The 19,705-nt window shown below is 46.8% G+C and overlaps 1 protein-coding gene across 2 annotated transcripts in view; it reads left to right on the top strand.

Moving 5' to 3' along the window:
- The window catches only part of GSDME (gasdermin E), a 101,696-nt gene that overhangs the window by 76,731 nt on the left and 5,260 nt on the right, over nucleotides 1–19,705 (top strand). For both annotated transcript variants that reach the window (XM_081243512.1, XM_081243511.1), the window contains exons 4-9: nucleotides 968–1,139; nucleotides 2,765–2,885; nucleotides 8,901–9,062; nucleotides 11,028–11,155; nucleotides 11,876–12,071; nucleotides 19,299–19,372. In XM_081243512.1, coding sequence (XP_081099638.1) covers nucleotides 968–1,139; nucleotides 2,765–2,885; nucleotides 8,901–9,062; nucleotides 11,028–11,155; nucleotides 11,876–12,071; nucleotides 19,299–19,372 — 853 coding nt within the window. The remainder of the gene's footprint in view (nucleotides 1–967; nucleotides 1,140–2,764; nucleotides 2,886–8,900; nucleotides 9,063–11,027; nucleotides 11,156–11,875; nucleotides 12,072–19,298; nucleotides 19,373–19,705) is intronic.

Genomic DNA, 19,705 nt, shown 5'->3' with positions numbered 1-19,705 from the left:
GTGTGAAACATTGTTATAATTTGCATTTCTTTGACCACTGCTGAGATTGAAAAGTCTTTCCTGTCTTCACTTTTTTTTTATTGTGATAAAATATAAAATTTGCCATTTTAACCATTCTTAGGTGTACAGTTCAGTGGCATTAAGTACATTCACACTGTCATGCAGCCATCACCACTATCCATTTCTAGAACTTTTTCATCACCCTAAACAAAAACTCTGTAGCCGTCAAGCAAGAACCCCACATACTCTCTCCCTCAGCTCCTGGTAACCTCAAATCTACTTTCTGTGGCTCTAAATTTGCCTAGTCTAGTTATTTCATATAAGTAAAATCATCCAATATTTGTCCTTTTGTGCCTGGCTTCTTTCACTCAACATAATGGCTTCAAGGTTCGTTTGTGTTGTAGCATGTGTCAGCTTTATTCCATTCTGCGGTTGAATAAGGTCCCATTGTGTGTATGGACCACGTTGGCCTATCTGTTCATCTGTTTCTGGATACGGGTTGTTTCCACCCCAGGCAGCTTTTTACGTGGAGGCGGGCCCTTTCCAGCTACTTGCCTCTGTTGTGGGGATGCTTGCTGAAGTCTAGAGAACCTGCGTCTGCCCGCGGGGCGGGGTGACCACCACTGTTGGGGATGGTGGTGAGCTTTCAAGGTAACTAACCTGGGATTGTTTAAAAGCACAGGATGAACACTGTAATTGTTCTTGTGCTGACACTAACTCTAATTTGGTTTTCTTCGTGTCCACTCCATAGACTCACAGCATGGAGCAAGACCTCCAGAGGTGGCCTTGGGAGACTTTGGTTTCTGCCTTTCCGGATGAACTGCCCCCTCTCTCATCACGGGAAAATAAACGATGCTGGTTGTCACCTGTTTGCTCCTCAGCCGCCAGCTGTGTGAGAGGCGAAAATTCACGCTGCATCAATCTCCCCTGAGGCACGAGGCCACTCACGGGCGTTTTTCTTTTTCAGAACAATAAATCTGAAGAATCCAGTGCTGCAGCAGGTGCTGGAGAGGAAGAATGAGGTCCTGTGTGTCCTGACACAGAAGATAGTGACGACGCGGAAGTGTGTGATATCCGAGCACGTCCAGATCGAGGAGAAGTGCGGTGGCATGGTGGGGTTCCAGACCAAGACCGTGCAGGTGCGCACCCAGCGGGTGGAGGTGCCGGGTCAGAGGCCACGGAGGCCTCGGTCAGGGGCCTCTTTGGGTGGGGTCTTCATTCGTCAGGATTCTTTCTGTAGTGAGTTAACAGAAATCCAACTCAAATTGGTTTAAACAAGAAAGAATTTATTGGCTTATGTAACTGAAACATTTGGGGTGATCCAGCTTCAGTCACCTCTGGATCCAGGACTCAAGAGAAGGTTGTGGCTGCCTTCCCTGGGGTAGATTCCCTCTCATATAAGCTTGTGGGGAGGCAGCTCCTGGCTTTCTTCCCACCTCATCCCCAGTGGAAAGAGTGCTTCAGGGCTGGCACTCACTGGACCATCCCAGTCCGTGCTCATTCCTGAAGTAAACCCAAGGCCGGGGTGATAGGACACTTGGATGGGCCATGCAGGGTTGGATCAGGTGCTTTCCCAAAAGAAAATGGGTCAAATGAGCATTGGCTAGGTTGATGCACAGATGACCCCTAGAGCCCCTCAGAGCCAAGGGTCTCAAAATGATTCCTTTGCTTTAGCTGCCTTAAATCCCTAATGAATTGAGTTAGGGAAGGTAAAGATCTGTACATATGTCTTTATATACATACACAGATGCTTCTGGATTAAGTTACAGACAGTCTTACCAAGCTGATCCCTGAGCTTCAGTGGAACGGAACTGGGACAGGAGGCTGCAACCCCAGACTGTCTCCCCTCCAGCTTGCCATGGTGCCCGATATTCTTTTCTTAGAGATTTACTTCTTGGGGTAACTTTCAAATTATACTAGAGGACCCAGAAAAGTTGTATGTAGGAGGTGGAGATACAGGTCCGGGGCTGGACTCTCCCTGGGGTGGGCAGGCCGGACAGAGTGATGAGGCCTGATGGGAGATGGCTTCCGCTGGCCCTGCCGATGTTTCTATCCACGGTGACCCCCACCAAAGGCCTGGAGCCTGCCTGGGAGTCAGGAGACCAGCTGGCATCACACTGTGACCAGGATCAAGTTGCTAAAGATGTCTCTGATCTCCAGCACTTGGGCAACGAATAGCTTCTCATCTTCCTCCGCAGGCCATGGTGGGCAAGGGTCATATTTGTGACAGGGTTGGAAGGAGAGAGCTTTGGTGCCTGACTCGGCGTTTCCTGCCCACCCTTCTCTCATCCTTGTGCGTCTCCCCTGGTTTTATCTGACTGCACAGTGTGCCATCCACGAGGTCCAGGAGGCAGTGCTCGGGGGGTCTTGCTCTCAGCTAGGTTCTCCTAGTCAGGCTCTCTTACCACTGAGGATTTTCTGAGGATTTCAGAGTTGTTCCCATAATCCTCCATGAGGGAAATGGGAAGTTATCTTGTTTACTGTCTTCTTTATTCAGCACCATAGACCTAATTTCATTGTATCCCAAACTGGGATCTCGCCTTTGTGCCACCAGGTTGGCCATTGACTTTGGAATACGTGTAGGACATCATGAGGCCGAGAAGGATTAAATCCTGACCCCTGCCAGCTGGTCCCTTTTTCTGCTCCGTTCTACGGGCATTTGCCTGGCACTCTTTGTGCACAGGCGCTAGGCTGGCCACATGGGGGCAGGAGAAGCCTGGGGGAGCCTGAGAGCACAGGTGGGAGCATGCGCCCTCGCCCACAGGTGTCAGCGGCGGAGGATGGGAACATCATCAGGGACAGCAATGTGGTGCTGGAAATCCCGGCTCCCACCACCATCGCCTGCGGCGTCATCGAGCTGTACGTGAGAGCAGACGGCCAGTTCGGTGAGTGCGCCTCAGCTCAGAGCTCTCTGGAGGCGGCTGAGCCATCGCGGAGGGACACCCCATCTTCTCCTGAGGCACACACTTGTAGAGGATCCCCCTCTGCTCTGGGGATTGAGAAGAAAGAGAGATCGGAAGAGTTTGGGGATGTCTCACGACAAGTGAGACGGAGGGCCGCGGTGGGTGGGTGTTGGTGAGGAATGCCCAGATGTCGGTGTGGGGCGTGCTTCACCGACAGGGCACGGGGCGAAGAACGTGGGCTCTGCAGTCGGACGGACTGGGCGTCGGCCCCAGTGCCCGGGGTCCTGTGAGGTCGCAGGCAGCTTGCTGAAGCCGCCTGGTCCTCAGCTTCCCGTGTCTGGGAGGGGAAAGACATTCCCTCACAGGGCTGCGGTGAGGACCAAGTTAGATGAGGTGTGTGAAGTGCCTGGTACAGCGGTGGCTTGTTAAGTACTCACCTTAGCTATTAATAATACTGTCATCGTTGTGATCATCTTACCTCCCGTCCCCTGTAGGGAGCCCAAAAAGCTGCACTTGACCTTGCTGTCTGATCAGCAGTGTGTTCAAAGCCGGGAGGTCACTGCATCACTTGGAGAAAATAGGGTTTTATAGTTGGCGTGGCTTGTCTTAGATACTCCCGGCTCTTCCCTCACACTCTTCCCAGGAAAAGGTTGTGTCAAACCCAAGAAAACTGTCTGACTGCTTCTTGGGGACATGAATTAATATATGTAACATCATAAATAATTAACTTTTTTGGGTATGGTCACATTGTTGTGGTTATGTTTATGAAAAGCGTCATCTTAGTTTTTACAGATTTACAGTGAACTCTTCACAGATGAAATGGAAATATGTCTGTGGTTTGCTTCAAGCACGATGGCGGAGAGTGAGGTGTGTGTGTGGTGGGTAGAGGTGGGGGAGGTCATCACAGCTGGTCGCTGCATGTGCGGAGGCTCCCTGTACTACTCTCTGCATCCCTGTGCACTTTCAATTCTCCATGATGAGAACATTGTAAAGGGGCGCCACGACGGGCCATACATGTCTGTGGCTGCCTCCTGCCCTTCCCCCAGCTGTTTTCTGTCAGGTGGCGGCGACCAGGCCGGGAGTCAGCCTTCTGCTCACTCGGCCACGCGAGGTACCACCGTTCAGCTACAACCATGGGCGCTTGGAATGCTGACTGTCCTATGGGACAGTGGACAAGCCCGTGGGTGTGCAAGGGACGTGAAGGGCAATCACCGACCCTCCCTTTTTCGTTTCGCACGTAGAGCAGCCTGTGTTTCAGGGGGGAGACAAAAAGTGAAGGTGCCAGTTGTAGGAAGTTGGTCTAGGGGTGGGCCAGGGACGCATGGGATACCAGGAATCCCAAGAATCATGACCAGCATCCTTTAGGTCCAAGGTTCCAAATTTGTGTCATCCTGGGCATGATGATTATTCTTTCTCTTTGAAAGACTATCCATCCACTGAACAAACTGCCTATTAGATGATTAAGTTGCCCCTCCAGCTTTTGTCACCAGCGTGTGATAAGCTGTGTGACCACGTGGGTTTGTGTGACTCCAGCCCAGGCTGCTGAGGCCTTGGTTATCCTGTCCAGATGGATTGGTGGTGGAGGTGTTGCTTTTGTCAGGCTCTTGGGAAGCTTGGCCCACACCGAGGATGCCCATGAGTGCTCTGAGGACCCTTTGGTGGCTGGGGGCCAGGCTGGGGTTGCCATTCTAGGCTTTGGGGCCCCCGGGAGCCCCTCCCTGTTTCTCCGAGGAGGTGGAGGTGCTCTGCCCTGCATGCAGTTCTGTTGGGGCACCTGTCGCTCCCACAGGGGGCGTCTGTTTTCTCAGATGGGGTTGGAAAGACAAAGCCTGCCTGGCGAGGCTCTCCTGTTTGCATTTCAGTTTCAAGCCTTTTATCTTGGCTTGCTTCTGCTGTCTTGAAAATAAACTCTTTGTGCTGCTGAGCCAGAGGTGCCTTGGGGAGTTCTCAGGGTTCCTCTGGCTCCCTTCCCACACCCTGGCCTAGGAAGCCCTCTCCTTTGCCCTCTCCTGCTGCTGCCTGCCCTGCCTGTGCAGCTTGGTGGTCAGGCCCTTGTTCGTGTGACACACTGCCTGATTCTTAAGCCAGTTCTGCTGCTTTTTCCCATCTCTGTGTCTTTTTTTTTTTTTCTTTTTTGCGGTACACGGGCCTCTCACTGTTGTGGCCTCTCGCGTTGCGGAGCACAGGCTCCGGACGCGCAGGCTCAGTGGCCATGGCTCACGGGCCCAGCCGCTCCGCGGCATGTGGGATCCTCCCAGACCGGGGCACGAACCTGTGTCCCCTGCATTGGCAGGCGGACTCCCAACCACTGCGCCACCAGGGAAGCCCCCCCATCTCTGTTTTCTGTTGCTGTTCCTGCAGAGCGTTCTGATCCGGCTTCATAAACAGCCCTACAGGGGCTGGAAGGGCCCTTAAGAGGCTGCTTGATCTCTCCTCCCACCTTCTGGGTGGGAGTACAGTTGACGAGGATCCTGGCTGTCCTCTGAAACTTCGAGAGGAGGCCACTCCCTCCGTGTCCCTTGGGGGAGGCATCTGTGAGCCCGTCCTTGACGAGGGGTTCTCTCAGCCACGATCCCTCCCTTTGCCAACAGACCACCCCCCCCTTATGGCCAATCAGAAACATCATGTTATTGTCTTGAACTTTAGCCTTTGCTTTGTCGAATTAGGCATTTACCAGTGTCCTTTCAGCACGAACTTCTGATTGGGCACCTGTGGACGTGAACCTGTGCTTCCCACCCTCCCGGGTCTGTGCACTTCTCTGCAGGTCCAGAGGCCGACACCGGCACCCCCCGCTTCATTCCCATCACAGACTCTTAATTGGCTCCTCTGCTTTGAATCTTTCCCATCCTAGCATTGTAGCTGATGTGATTGTTTAAAAATACACATTTGGGGCTTCCCTGGTGGTGCAGTGGTTGAGAGTCCGCCTGCCGACGCAGGGGACACGGGTTTGTGCCCCGGTCCGGGAAGATCCCACATGCCGTGGAGCAGCTGGGCCCGTGAGCCATGGCCGCTGAGCCTGCGTGTCCGGAGCCTGTGCTCCGCAACGGGAGAGGCCACAGCAGTGAGAGGCCCGCGTACCGCAAAAAAAAAACAAAAAACATATTTGGTCACTTCACTCACCTGCTCAGACACCCTTCTGAGGCTCCCTTTGTCCCAAGATAAAGTCTGCCCTTCCAGGCACGTCATGTCCAGCCTTGCTTCTCATCACCAGCGCCTCCCAACGTAGTGATCCAGCCCGGGTTAACCCACCGTCTGGGAACCCTCCACCTTCGCTTATCCTGAGCCTCTGGAGTGTGCTCCCTGCCTCTTGGCCCAGCTAATTCCTACCAGGCTTTAGGGGGCTACTTAGATACTGCTTCGTCCAAGAATCCTTTTCTGCTTCTTTCTCCACACCTGCCACTCTGGATTCAGTGACCTGTCCGCCTCTTCCACTCATATCACACTTACTGTCAAGGCCTAGGTTGTGGTCCTGTTGAATCTCTGGCTCCTTGCAGGGCTTGATGCTGCAAAGAGGGAAGGAGTTGGCAGTGCCTTCAGGGGGGCTGTGCATATGTGTAAAGGAAGAGTGGTGCTAGGGTCTTGGACTCCCAACATATGGTTAGGAGCCCCACAGGGCTCTTGGCAGGATTTGAGGCTGTGTTAATGGTCATGGTCCTTGTCCTTGGGGAGCTTTCCCTGGGGGTCAGTTCACGCTTATCCACCTCGGTGCCTGGTGCATAGTGTGGAGTGAGCCAGGGGCATCCTGGATGACTAGGAGTGTGGGTGGGTCCTCGGGTGAGTAAAGGAAAGCTTGTTTTGTCTTTAGACAGCCGTCCTGTCGTTATGGATGTCATTAGTGTCCACAGCAATTGAAAATACGTGCTAATACCCATGCCTTTCACATGTCATGCAAGTACTAGGCTCAGCCACATTCTCATTCCATAGCCTGTACACAAATTATTAAATAGAAGCATAAAATGAACCTTCATTCTTTTTAAAAAAATTTTATTGATTTACAATGTTTTGTTAGTTTCAGCTGTACAGCAAAGTGATTCAGTGATACATATATCCACTCTTTTAGATTCTTTTCCCATATAGGTCATTACAGAGTACTGAGTAGAGTTCCCTGTGCTATACAGTAGGTCCTTATTAGCTGCCTATTTTATATATAGTACTGTGTATATGTCAATGCCAATCTCCCAATTTATCCCTCCCCCCTTCCCCCATTAACCATAAGATTGTTTTCTACATCTGTAACTATTTCAGTTTTGTAAATAAGTTCATTTGTACCATCTTTCTAGATTCCACATATAAGCAATATCATACGATATTTGTTCTCTAACTTCAGTCAGTATGACAATCTCTAGGTCCATCCGTGTTGCTGCAAATGGTATTATTTCATTATTTTTTATGGCTGAGTTATATTGCATTGTATATATGTACCACATCTTCTTTATCCATTCCTCTGTTGATGGGCATTTAAGTTGCTTCCACATCTTGGCTCTTGTTAATTGTGCTGCAGTGAACATTGGAGTGCATGTATCTCTTTGATTTATGGTTTTCTCTGGGTGTATGCCCAGAAGTGCGATTGCTGGATCATATGGTAGTTCTATTTTTAATTTTTTAAGGAACCTCCATACTGTTCTCCATAGTGGCTGTATCAATTTACATTCCCACCAACAGTGCATGAAGGTTCCCTTTTCTCCACATCCTCACCAACATTTGTTATTTGTGTTCTTTTTGATGATGGCCATTCTGACTGGTGTGAGGTGATGCCTCATTGTAGTTTTGATTTGCATTTCTCTAATAATTAGCGATATTGAGCATCTTTTCGTGTGTTTTTTGGCCATCTGTCTGTCTTCTTTGGAGAAATGTCTATTTAGTTCTTCTGCCTATTTTTTGATTGGATTGTTTGTTTTGTTGTTGAGTTGTATGAGCTGTTTGTGTATTTTGGAGATTAATCCCTTGTTGGTCGCTTCGTTTGCAAATATTTTCTCCCATCCTGGCGTTGTCTTTTCCTTTTGTTTATGGTTTCCTTTGCTGTGCAAAAGCTTTTGAGTTTAATTAGGTGCCACTTGTTTTTTTTGTTTGTTTTTATTTTTATTACTGTAGGAGGTGGGTCAGAGGAGAACCCTCATTCTTGAGTTCACACAGTTTTTACTTAGCAAGGACACACTGTTGCATTTTTACCTACAACTTAGTTACCTTAGTTGGGCCCTCAAATATGGAAGTATTTAAGGGGCATTTCTTTTTATAATTTTTAAAAACTTTTTATTATGGAAAGTTACACACGTTCAGAACTACAGATAGTAATATAATGAACCCCATGTACCTACCATCCAGCTTCAATAACTAGGGCAATTCATGTTTCATCTATAACTTTCCCACCTCTCTCCATCCCTACTCAATTGTTTTGAAGCAAATTGTAGGCATTATATTATTTTGTCTATAAATATTGAAATATCTCTAAAAGGTAAGGCTTTAAAAAAAGACTAATCTCTTCATACAGATTCATATAGAATATATTCTTTTGTGTATGGATTTTCCTCTCAACACGTTTGTAAGGTTCGTTCATATAATTGCAGAAAATAGTTTATTATGAAGAATAACTGACTCTCCAAGAGCCACGTAACCACTTGTGCACCTAAATATATTGTCAATAATTCTGTATCAGTTCAGTCAAATCAGATTTATTAATCAAATTCCAATTTTCTCAGTTAAATATGGTGGGTTGTTTGTTGGAGTTGGTTTGTTCCAGTCAGGCTAAGGAAGTACTTCTGATGTTTGAAAGGTTGCTTCCTGCCTGTTCAAAGAACCTTATGTTAAGAATAACCTTTCTCCTGTATTTGTAGGAAGTGGCTGAGTTTTGGTCAAATAGCATAATGTGTAGGAAGTGGGTGTATGAGGAAGAGGGTGGACATGTCCCCCTGCCCTGCTTGATTTAGGTAAAGCCCGGTCTGGGATGTGCCAACAAGGCTGACCCTAATGCGCAGCTTGTCCTTTTCCCCCGCATTACAGAATTCTGTCTCCTGCAAGGGAAGCACGGGGGCTTCGAGCAGGAGAGAAGTGACTGTGCCTTCCTGGACCTCCTGCCCTTACGAGAGTTTGCGTTCTGGGACGTGCCAGATGCTGGGCAAGGGCTGCCTGCCTCGGATGGGCCACTGAGTGTTTTAAAACAAGGTATTGCCAGCAGGCTGGGGCATGGTGAGCTGCTGGGTAATTGAGTGCTGTACCCCAGGAGGTGATGCGCCCTTCAGAAGCAGTGACTCCTTAGTGACTTCATGGAAAACATTTGAGGACAGACAGGACGGTGCCTGAATCAGTTCTAATTCACTCATCAGGACTCACCTTGGTCAGATCTTAGGGAACCTCAGGTCTTGGATGGCCTGTTTTAAGGAAGGGGTAGGAGGCTGAGGAGGGGAAGAGTTAGGGGCCTAACATTTTCTTTCATCTGAACCACAGGAGTCTTGCTGACTACAAAGAAGAGCTAGTCAGCAGCAAGGAGAGAGAACTCAAGTTTTGCATTTGTTTCATTTATTCCAGGCTTCATTGCCAAGGCAGGCAATGCTTCGTTAGCATCGCAAAATGCTCTCTTGGAGGCCCTTACCCACATGGCATGAAGCCATGTGATGCCAAGGCATCCAGCGAGGAGGAGGGCAGTACCTGTGACTTGCCTGCAGCAATTCCTTTCGCTCCCCACAGCATTTTGTGTTTTTTTAAAAAGTTTCTTGTAGGGGGTAGGGCAGGAATTAGTAGGAGTGCAGTATATAGTGGAAGAGGAGATGGACAAGGAAAAAGAGAAACGAATAATTAAGAGCTTAGGGAAAAAGAGCTAGGACCAGCTCAGAATGTCTCTGGCTTGGAGGGTAAGAGGAGAGACTCATCAGTGGGACTTCAACGAGTCCCAGACCAGAATATAGATGCTTTTGTTTCTGTATCAATGTTGACAGAATTGGCAGTGAAGGCCCAATCTTAAGGCTTTCCCATCTAATTTAGGGCTGCAGGCCCCCTCCCCGTCATTGGGTGTGATTTTCAGCTGCCACTTAAGCGATGTCAATGTCACAGGTTAGAATCACATCAGCAGTGGTGCTACAGCCTTGAACTGCACTACAGGGAAGTGACAAGACAGGCTGAGCTTTCTTATAATTTCCTTACCCACCAGTCCACCCTGTAAGTTGGTCATTCCAGTCAGCCTGGCATGGAGTGGGGAGGCTGGGTAGTTTAGGCAGGAGTAGGGTGGGCGCCCACCTCTGTGCACTTGGACCCTAGACCAGCCAGGACAGCCCTTCTCTCCGGGCTGGGGCTGGCGGGGAACTAATTGTGTTTATAGAGCAGTTTTTGAGTATAACTGTTGTCTGGAATTTAACATCAGCGGAAAGGTGCATTTATGTATTGGTCTGCATCCCTGTATATGAAAGCTTTGGTTTATCAAATCTTGTTTTTAAATTCCCACTGGGCTTAAATTACTAGAAACTTTTGACTATCTTAAAATGAAAACGGAAGATTTTAAGGGGAGAGGCTCAAGCATCCTGAAGAGGATGTTAGTAATCCAGCTGGGATTCTAACCCATTCTCCAGGACGGGTGAAGAAGAATGGAGAAAGTGGAGTATCTGTGTTTGCCCAATGAAAATTGTGCCAGCCCCTTGAAAAGCATGCATTTAATATTAAGGGATGCAAAATCTGTAGTGTATTAGAAAGATATGAAAAAGAATGTATTTTGGAATTTGCACAATGACTCTGAAGGTTTGTAAAAGTCCTGATGTTTAGTAATTCAGCCTTGATAATTTAATAATTCTAAATGACTTTTCCAGAAAATAACTGATTAGACTTAATGTTTAGTGAGTCAGCAGGAAGATAAAGTCTGAAACAAAACTTGGCTTCCCTCTTTTCTGTCTGTATTTTTGTCTCTTTCTGTCTCCCTTCCCTCTCTTCCCTTCCCTCCTTCTTTCTTCCTTTAGTAGTTTGACTGGTTAGTGAAAAACATGCAGGGTGGTATTTAATGCCTCCTTTATTTCTGAATTCCAAGACTGTGCAGCTGGAAGTGTTTATGAAAGAACAGAGGACAATTAGCTATAAAAAGCAAGAGTTACTGGTCCTCGTTCTGAGATAAGTCACGAGACTGGGTATGTTCTGCTGCTTTCACAGCCACTCTGTTCTTGGAGAGGAATTTCCATCCCTTTGTGGAGCTGCCAGAGCAGCAACAGAGAGCTCTGAACGACGTCCTCCAGGCGGTCCTGTTTGATGAAGAATTACTCTTGGTTCTGGAGCAAGTGGTAAGACCGGAGGCATCTCAAGGTAGTGTCTCCGCATGGTTTTCTGGAGATGTGGACGGGCTAGATCTCTTGGGATAAGGCTTTGAGCTGGGATAAAATGGTGTTTAAAATTTCCCCACCTCCTTTTAACCCTAAAGCTTCTTTTTTTTTTTTTTTCTTTCTCCCAGGTCCTTAGTTTTCTAACTGCAGAAAGGTAGTCGATGTGATGAATAGAAGGGTGTATTAGTTTCCTAGGGCTGCTGTAACAAATGACCACAAACTCCAATTTACTCTCTTACAATTCTGGAGGCCACAAGTCTAAAGTCAAGGTGTCATTAGGGCCATGCTTCCCCACAGGCTCTAGGAGAGAATCCTTTTTTGCCTCCTCCAGCTTCTGGTGGCTCCTGGCATTCCTTGGCTTGTGGCCACATTGCTCAAATCTCTACTCTGTCTTCACATGGCCATCTCCTTTCCTGTCTCTTAAAGGACACCCACCATTGGATTCAGGGCCCACCCCAATCTAGGATGATCTCGAGATCCCTACCTAAATTACATCTGCAAAGATGCCAAATAAGGTCTCATTCTGAATCTCCAGGTGGACCTATATTTGCGGGACCACTCCCCATCTCACAACAAGGGTTGTGTGTCATGGGGCAGAGGCCTGTGTTGTGCCCAGCTTGGCCTGTGGCTTTACTAGATCTGTCTCTTTTCTCTTCCCCGCCCCCACCTCTCTCCCCACAGTGTGAGGACATAGTCAGCAGCCTGTCACCCTCATTGGCGGTGCTGGGGAAGCTGAAGCCTTCACAGCAGCGGGACCTCGTGGCCTTCCTGCGGCTAGTGGGGTACAGTGTGCAGGGCGAGTGTCCAGGCCCAGAGGATGTGGTCCACAACCAGAAACTCCTTTCTACGGCCTACTTCTTGGTCAGTGCGCTAGCAGGTATGGAAAAAAAAGGGGAAGAAATGCTGTTGCCCTGAAATTACTTTGCTTACTTTGTGGACGATTTGGTACATAAGGTTCCCTCCCTTTCAAGCAGTGCAGGGATGATAAGCAGTGGAAGACTGAGGAAGTTAACAGGATTGCCGTGAAGTCACGGACTTGAGTATGAAGGAGGCCTGTCTGCTGCCAGCCTCCTCCACTCTCTTGGAGAGAGGACTTCCCTTTCCTCCCCCAGCGAGGGCTGTCTGTGGGCACACTCCCTCACAAACACAGGAAATCAATTTCCCCAGACACAGCCAGTGATTCACACTTACTGCCTGGCAGTGCTGAGTGGCCATGGCTTTCATTTGGCTACTGCTCTCTCCTCCAGTGTTTCGTTCCTTCTGATCCTCTTGTTCCTCTTTGCAAACTTATGGCTCTACCCCAAGTGCAACATTGTGGCCATTAGGGCAGGGAGGCTGTAGAGAGCATCCCAATGCACTAGGTTGCTGGGCCCAGCAGCTCCACAACTTCTACATGCATCCTGGCCATCCAATTAGTATTGAGCAGTGGACCCCACCTGACACTTCTTTGCCAACTCCCATCCAGAACGCACCTTGCCAGAGGGTGTGTGGTACCAGAAGGTGGTCATTCTGTATGAGGAAGCTGGGCTTTCACTTCCTTCTCAGAAAGGCAAGACCTGGCAAGGCAGCCCAGTCTTAGTCCCCACAACTTCCCTTCAAGGTGACGTTAGTCAGGGCACTGAACTCCTGATACATTCAGAGTTCCTCCCCAGCACCACATGGGAACAAAGGCCCAGGAATCTCCAATTTTTAAACAATTAATCAGAGCAAATGCCTCTCCCAGCTCCCTATGCCAGTGAATGTACACTCTATGCCTTATTCCAAGTCATGGGTAAACATTTTGACTGGGATAGGACATAAGACAGCCCTGTGGAACTCCACTGGAGACCTTTTCCCAGTGTTAATTGGTATATCAGAGAGTTTAATTACAGGCATTCTATCAGGAGCTAATCTACAGGCCAGAGTTCTCTAGCTTGCGAGAAGCCCTTTCTTCACATACCCTATTACTTATTGAAAATTTTTTTTTACATCTTTATTGGAGTATAATTGCTTTACAATGGTGTGTTAGCTTCTGCTTTATAACAAAGTGAATCAGTTATATACATACATACATCCCCATATCTCTTCCCTCTTGCATCTCCCTCCCTCCCATTCTCCCTATCCCACCCCTCTAGGTGGTCACAAAACACCGAGCTGATCTCCCTGTGCTATGTGGCTGCTTCCCACTAGCTATCGGTTTTAATCTCAATAGGCTGGACCAGTGATGTCAAATATGTAACACATGGCCAACACTGTGAATGCACCACAGTCCCCTTTTTCCTGAGCCTGGACACAGCCTCAAATTCTCTGCAGCCTTGCACACAGGCAGCCACTTGGGGTTGACACATAACATGAGACTTACCTGCTGTGTCTGAGCTGGAAGCTCAGGGATAGTGAAATCTTTAAGTGCAGCTGAAAATATCTGCAGCCTGTTTCTAAACCAACAGTACTCTTCTGCATCTCTGTGAACTGAGATCTCATTTATGTGTCAGTCACTGTGGAGCTCGGATTGGTGTAAGCTCTTTCACTAATGCTCTTGTTTATTCTTGGCCCTTCTGAGTTGGCCTTTTCCTCCTACAACAGTTTTCTCAGAATCTAGGAAAGGTGCTAGAACAGAAAATGGCCCCTTTTTGAGGCCTGTTTCCAGCTTTCTAAATAATAACACTAGTTTTTTCTATAGCACTTACTTAAAAAAAAATTGAGATATAATTGACACGTATATAAATTAACTTCAGGTGTACAACAAAATGATTCGATATTTGTATATATGTCTCATTAACTATGTATGCATCACCATACATAGTTAAAAGTTTTCATCACAAGAAAAATAAACTTTATAAGATTTACTCTTAGCAACTCTCAAATATACAGTACAGTATTATTAACTCTAGTCACCATCCTGCACATTACATACCCGTGACTTATTTTATAGCTGGAAGTCTGTACTTTTTAACCATCTTCACCCATTTTACCCCCCCCCCCACACCCCTCCCAATCTGCTCTATGAGCCTTTTTTTATTTTAAGACTCTGCATATAAGTGAGATCATACATTGTCTTTCTCTGACTTATCTCACTTAGCATAATGCCCTCAAGGTCCATCCATGGTGTCACAAATGGCAAGATTTCTTTTTTTTACTGATTAATAATAGTCCTCTGTGTGTGTACCACATATCCTTTATCCATTCATCCATTGGTGGACACTTAGGTTGCTTCCCTATCTTAGCTTTTGTAAGTAATGCTGCAATGAACATGGGGGTGCATCTTTTCAAGTCAGTGTTTTCATTTTCTTTGGATAAATACCTAGGAGTGGAATTACTGGATCGTATGGTAGTAAGACTTTTAATTTTTTGAGTAGCCTTAAAAAATTCTCACCAACGGTGCACAGGGGTTCCCTTTTTTCACATCCTTGCCAACACTTGTTATTTCCTGTCTTTTTGATAATAGCCATTCTAACAGATATGAGGTCATACCTCAGTGTGGTTTTGATTTTAATTTCCCTGATGATGAGTGATGTTGAGTACTTTTTCATGTACCTATTGGCCATCTCTGTGTCTTCTTTGAAAAACTGTCTATTCAGATGTTCTACCCATTTTTAAAATTTTTTAAATTTATTTTTTATTTATTTTTGGCTGCGTTGATCTTCATTGCTGCGCACGGGCTTTCTCTAGCTGTGGCAAGTGGGCTTCTCATTGCAGTGGTTTCTCTTGTTGTGGAACATGGGCTCTAGGGTGTGTGGACTTCAGTAGTTGTGGCACACGGGCTCAGTAGTTATGGCTCGCGGGCTCTAGAGAGCAGGCTCTGTAGTTGTAGGGCATGGGCTTAGCTGCTCCGTGGCATGTGGGATCTTCCTGGACCAGGGCTCGCACCCGTGTCCCCTGCACTGGCAGGCAGATTCCACTGTGCTGCCAGGGAAGCCCCTTCTGCCCATTTTTAAATTGGATTTTTTTTTGCTACTGAGTTGTTGTATGAGTTTTTTATATGTTTTGGATTAACCCCTTATTAGATATATGATTTGCAAATATTTCTTTCCCCATCAATAGGCTGCCTTTTCATTTTGTTGATGATTTCCTTTGCTGTGCAGATTTTTAGTTTGATGTAGTTTCACTTATTTTTGCTTTTGTTGCCTTTGCCTTTGGTGTGAAATCCAAAAAATCATTGCCAAGACTGATGTCAAGGAGCTTACTGCCTATGTTTTCTTCTAATTTTATGGTTTCAGATCTTATGTTTAAATCTTTGATCCATTTTGAGTTAGTTTTTCTGTATGGTGTAAGATAGTGGTCCAGTTTTCCCAGCACCATTTATTGAAGAGACTGTTCTTTCTCCCTTGTATATTCTTGGCTCCTTTGTTGTAAATTAATTGACCATATATGCATGGGATTATTTCTGGGCTCTCTATTTTGTTCCACTGACCAATGTGTCTGTTTCTATGCCAATACAATACTATTTTGATTAATGTAGCTTTATAATATAATTTGAAATCAGGGCATGTGATATCTCCAGCTTTGTTCTTTCTCAAGATTGCTTTGGCTCTTCAGGATCTTTTATAGTTTTAAACAAATTTTATAATTGTTTGTTCTATTTCTGTGAAAAATGCCATTGGCATTCTGATAGCGGTTGCACTGAATCTGTAGCTTGGGTAGTATGAACATTGTAGCAGTATTCTCCCAATTCATGAACATGAAATATCTTTCCATTTATCTGTGTCTTATTCAACTTCTTTCATCAGTGTCTTATAGTTTTCAGTGTACAGGTCTTTTACCTCAAATGTTGGTCTGCTTGATGTTGTAGCATAGTTTCTTAAGCTGTGTTCACTTTTTTCACCTTTTTTTTTCTTTTTCCTGCTCTGATTGGGTGAGTTCCATTGCCTTGTCTTTGAGTTCAATGATCATTTCTTCTGCTTCATCTAGTCTGTGGTTGAACCCCTCTAGTGTCTGTTTTGGTTCATTTATTGTATTCTTCATCTCTGTGACTTCTATTTGGTCCTTTCCTATATTTTCTCTTTCTTTGTTGAAGTTCTCACTGTGTTCATCCATTCTTCTCCCAAGCTTATTAAGCATTTTTATGATATTTTGAACTCTTTAGCAGGCAAATAAATCACTTATATGCTTTTCATTCAGGACCTTTTCTGAGCTTTTATCTTGTTCCTCTGTTTGGAACATATTTCTGTTTCTTCATTTTCCTTGACACTCTGTGTTTGTTTCCATGCAGAAGGTAAAATAATCTCCTCTCACGTGAGGGAGTGGTCTCATGTAAGAGAGGACCTTATTCAACCTCACCCTGGCTCTTCGTTGTCTCTCAAACCTTTGTGATTGTCCAAGCAGCCTATTTTTAGTGGCTCCCAATAGTTGAGGGTTTGTCAACACCTGTCAGTGCCCCAAAGAGGATCTCAGTCAGCACCTAGATTTAGGCTGATTAGAAGCCAGACCTTCAGGCAGCAGTTTTTAAAGTATACAAGTATATACAGACCACAGTGTAAATCCTGCTAGCCAGTAGAGCCAGGTGACCTAGAAGTGTCACTGGGTGGCAGTCACAGAAATCACAAGCCAGACGATTGTATAAGTTCCTTTCCAGGAGACACCAGCAACCTGGAATGAGGCAGATGGAGAGCGCAAAGGTAGCATCCGTTGGCCTCTTTTCCGAGAGCAGACCCCTAGACGTATGTCAAACCAGAAGCTTGCCCCTCAGGCCAAGCAAATGGGCCTCTTTCACAGAAAGACTAGGGGTGTATTTCAGTTTGCTGTCTGACAGTGCCTTGGGGGTGGTAGCTGGCCAAGAACAGTCTGATTGTTACAGTCCCGAGGGACCCAGGAATGCAAGCCCTGCTGGCTATGAGAGCCAGACGATCAAGGGGTGTTTCCTGGGTGGCAGCCACAAAAACAAGGGCACCAGAGATGTGTCATAGCCCTTCTCTGGAAAATATTGGTGCTTTGAAGTGTGGCAGAGGGAGGGTGCAAAGATGGTGTCTGATGGCCTCGGTCCCCAGAGTACACCAGCAGGTCCCTAGGTGTGTGTTAAATTAGACGCCTACCCCCAAGCCGATGCTTTATGATAACAAATAAGCCTCTTTCATAGGGAGTATGGGGGTTTTTCAAACAGCTGCTTCTGTGCTGGGTCCTAGGAGTGGGTAAGTCCCCGTGCAAGCCCGTTAAGAATGATTTCTCAGTTCACTATAGGCTTGTGGGTCTTGTGGATGTGAGCCCCACTGGTTTTCAAAGCTAGATGTTTGGGGGGCTCGTCTGTCTGGTGGTCTTAGAAGTTAGGGTGGGGTTCAAATCCTTCACCACAGGGAGAAGCTCGGGCTTTGAGTTCCCTCCTGATTGTGGGTCACTGCACCAGGGGTGTGGGGTTTACAGGGAGACTGTGGCTCAGCCTCTCCTACCTGCTGCCATGGGTTTTTTTTCCTTGTTCACCTGATGTATGGGAGTCGCTCAGGTAGTTTGGGGTTTCTTCAGAGGAAACATATGTCGCTGTAGATTCAGTTTGTCCACGGAAGGAGGTGAGTTCCGGATCTTCCTACGGTGCCATCTTGAACCGCCCTCCTCCTGTTTAAAGCACTTCAGTCTCAGCATCTAGCCTATCTCCTGGAACACTTCCCCTACCATTTTGTGACCTTAAGCATGAACTTCCCAGGTTTCATTTGTAAAATAGTTAGAATATGAAAGATCGAAAGAAATCATTTCAATTCCAGAAATGCTGAAGAAGCCTCTACTGTGCTTTAGGCACTGCTAGATGCTGAGGTAGGAGAAAATCATCATCCCCACCCTCAAGGGAACTACAGTCAAGCAGTGAAATTAGGTGGTAAGCGCTGTAAAGTAGAGCTGTGTCCCTAGCACTATGCTCAAGGTAGTGAATGACCATTGAGTAACATGGAAGTAAAGTCTTTACAAGAATTAAGGGATGATGATGATTACATGGACTTGGGAGTCACCTGAGAAGTGAGGAATGGAAACATGAACGGGTGAGATGACTTGTGACGGTAGCTCCGCCAGGACATCAGGTCCCAGGGGACTCTGTCCCTGCCCTTCACAGCCCTGTGGATCTTTCTACAAGGCCCCATACCTTTACCATCTTCATCTTCCTGATTTGGGAACCGGGCTTCCTTGAGGATCTGTTGAAAACGGTGGGGACTCTCTGGAGACAAAAGCACATTTAAACGCAATTTAGGGGGTTCTCTGGCAGGCTCAGACCTCGGGGCTGCCCCACCACCCTAGCAGCCTTCTGCTCTTGGGAGAAGGCCGTGTTTCGTTGGGCTCTGTTGGGCCACAGCCTCAGTGACACGCTGCCATTTATATAAATAAGGCTGCTAATTAATGCAGGAGATGAGGGGGTTCCTGAGTGTTCCCTGTGTCAGATGATGGAGCAGACGATTCTTTTCTCTTTTGCCTTTTCAGTGCAAAGGTTGTATCCCAAGGGATTGGGTCCTTTTAGCAACTGCATCTGTTCTACCTTGGGAGGTATTTAAAACTGGTTTTGACTAACACTGATCTGGATTTCCTTTTCCTGGGGCTTGGCAGGACCCATCTGGGGCAGCCCCCAGCCTTATAGAGCTCTGTGCCAATGTTCTCTGCCATTGGTACCCTTGTGTTGAGCTAGCCGTGGGCCAGGGGGCCCTGCACAGTCCTAGGCTCAGGAGGTCTGCTGTGCTACCCCTTGACTAGACCACATTACATCTTTCTCCCTCAAATGATTAGTGACCTAGGTATAACCCTTTATAAAAAAAGAAAATCTATAGTATGCAAATGAGGAAACGTGCTGAGAGGTATACCCAAGGTCGCTCCCAAATATTTAGTGGTGCTCAAACATAGCTCTTCTGTCACCAAACCCCAGGTTCTTTCTACTTTTCCATGCTGATTCACTTTTCCCTGAGTCTGTACCGTTCTTTCTGATTGGCAAATTGCATGTAAGAAATATCCTCTGGTGAACACAGAGCTGGTTACCTGGTCCCTACATCTATTTTCTAAAAGGCCTTTGCTGCCGGTTTAGCCCCATTCATTCATTTATTCTACAATTACTGAGCATATCCTCTGCCTGACTGGTAGATGATATATAAATTAGGTACAGCTTGGGGGCTGGCTCTGTTTCCATGGGTGCTTTTTGATGGTGACTGATTTTTTTCTCCTGCAGAAATGCCAGATAATGCAGCAGTTCTGCTGGGCACTTGTTGTAAGCTCCAGATTATTCCTACACTGTGCCATCTGGTAAGAACCTCCCAGAGAGGACCTGGGGATGGGCAGGAACAGGGAAGTGATGAGGAGATGGACACCTAACAGCTGATAAAACTCACTAGGCTTTCTCATCCACAACAGCCCTTCAAAATAGGTTAAAACAGGTATTACAATCTCTCTCTTTTTTACACCCTGCCCACATCACACACCCCATAGGAAGACTAAGGCTCAGAGGGAAAGGAGTTACTTGAAGAAATTGCTAGCAGGGCTAGGACTCAAGCCTTATATTTATACTCCAAATCTCATGATTTTTGCATTTTTTGGAGAGAATTTTGGCCAAGGCTTGGTTCAGTGTTGCAGGGAAGG

The sequence above is a fragment of the Mesoplodon bidens genome, assembly GCF_964165515.1.
Source record: "Mesoplodon bidens genome assembly, chromosome: 9".
Taxonomy (NCBI): domain Eukaryota; kingdom Metazoa; phylum Chordata; class Mammalia; order Artiodactyla; family Ziphiidae; genus Mesoplodon; species Mesoplodon bidens.
This window is presented reverse-complemented; position numbering and strand designations above follow the sequence as displayed.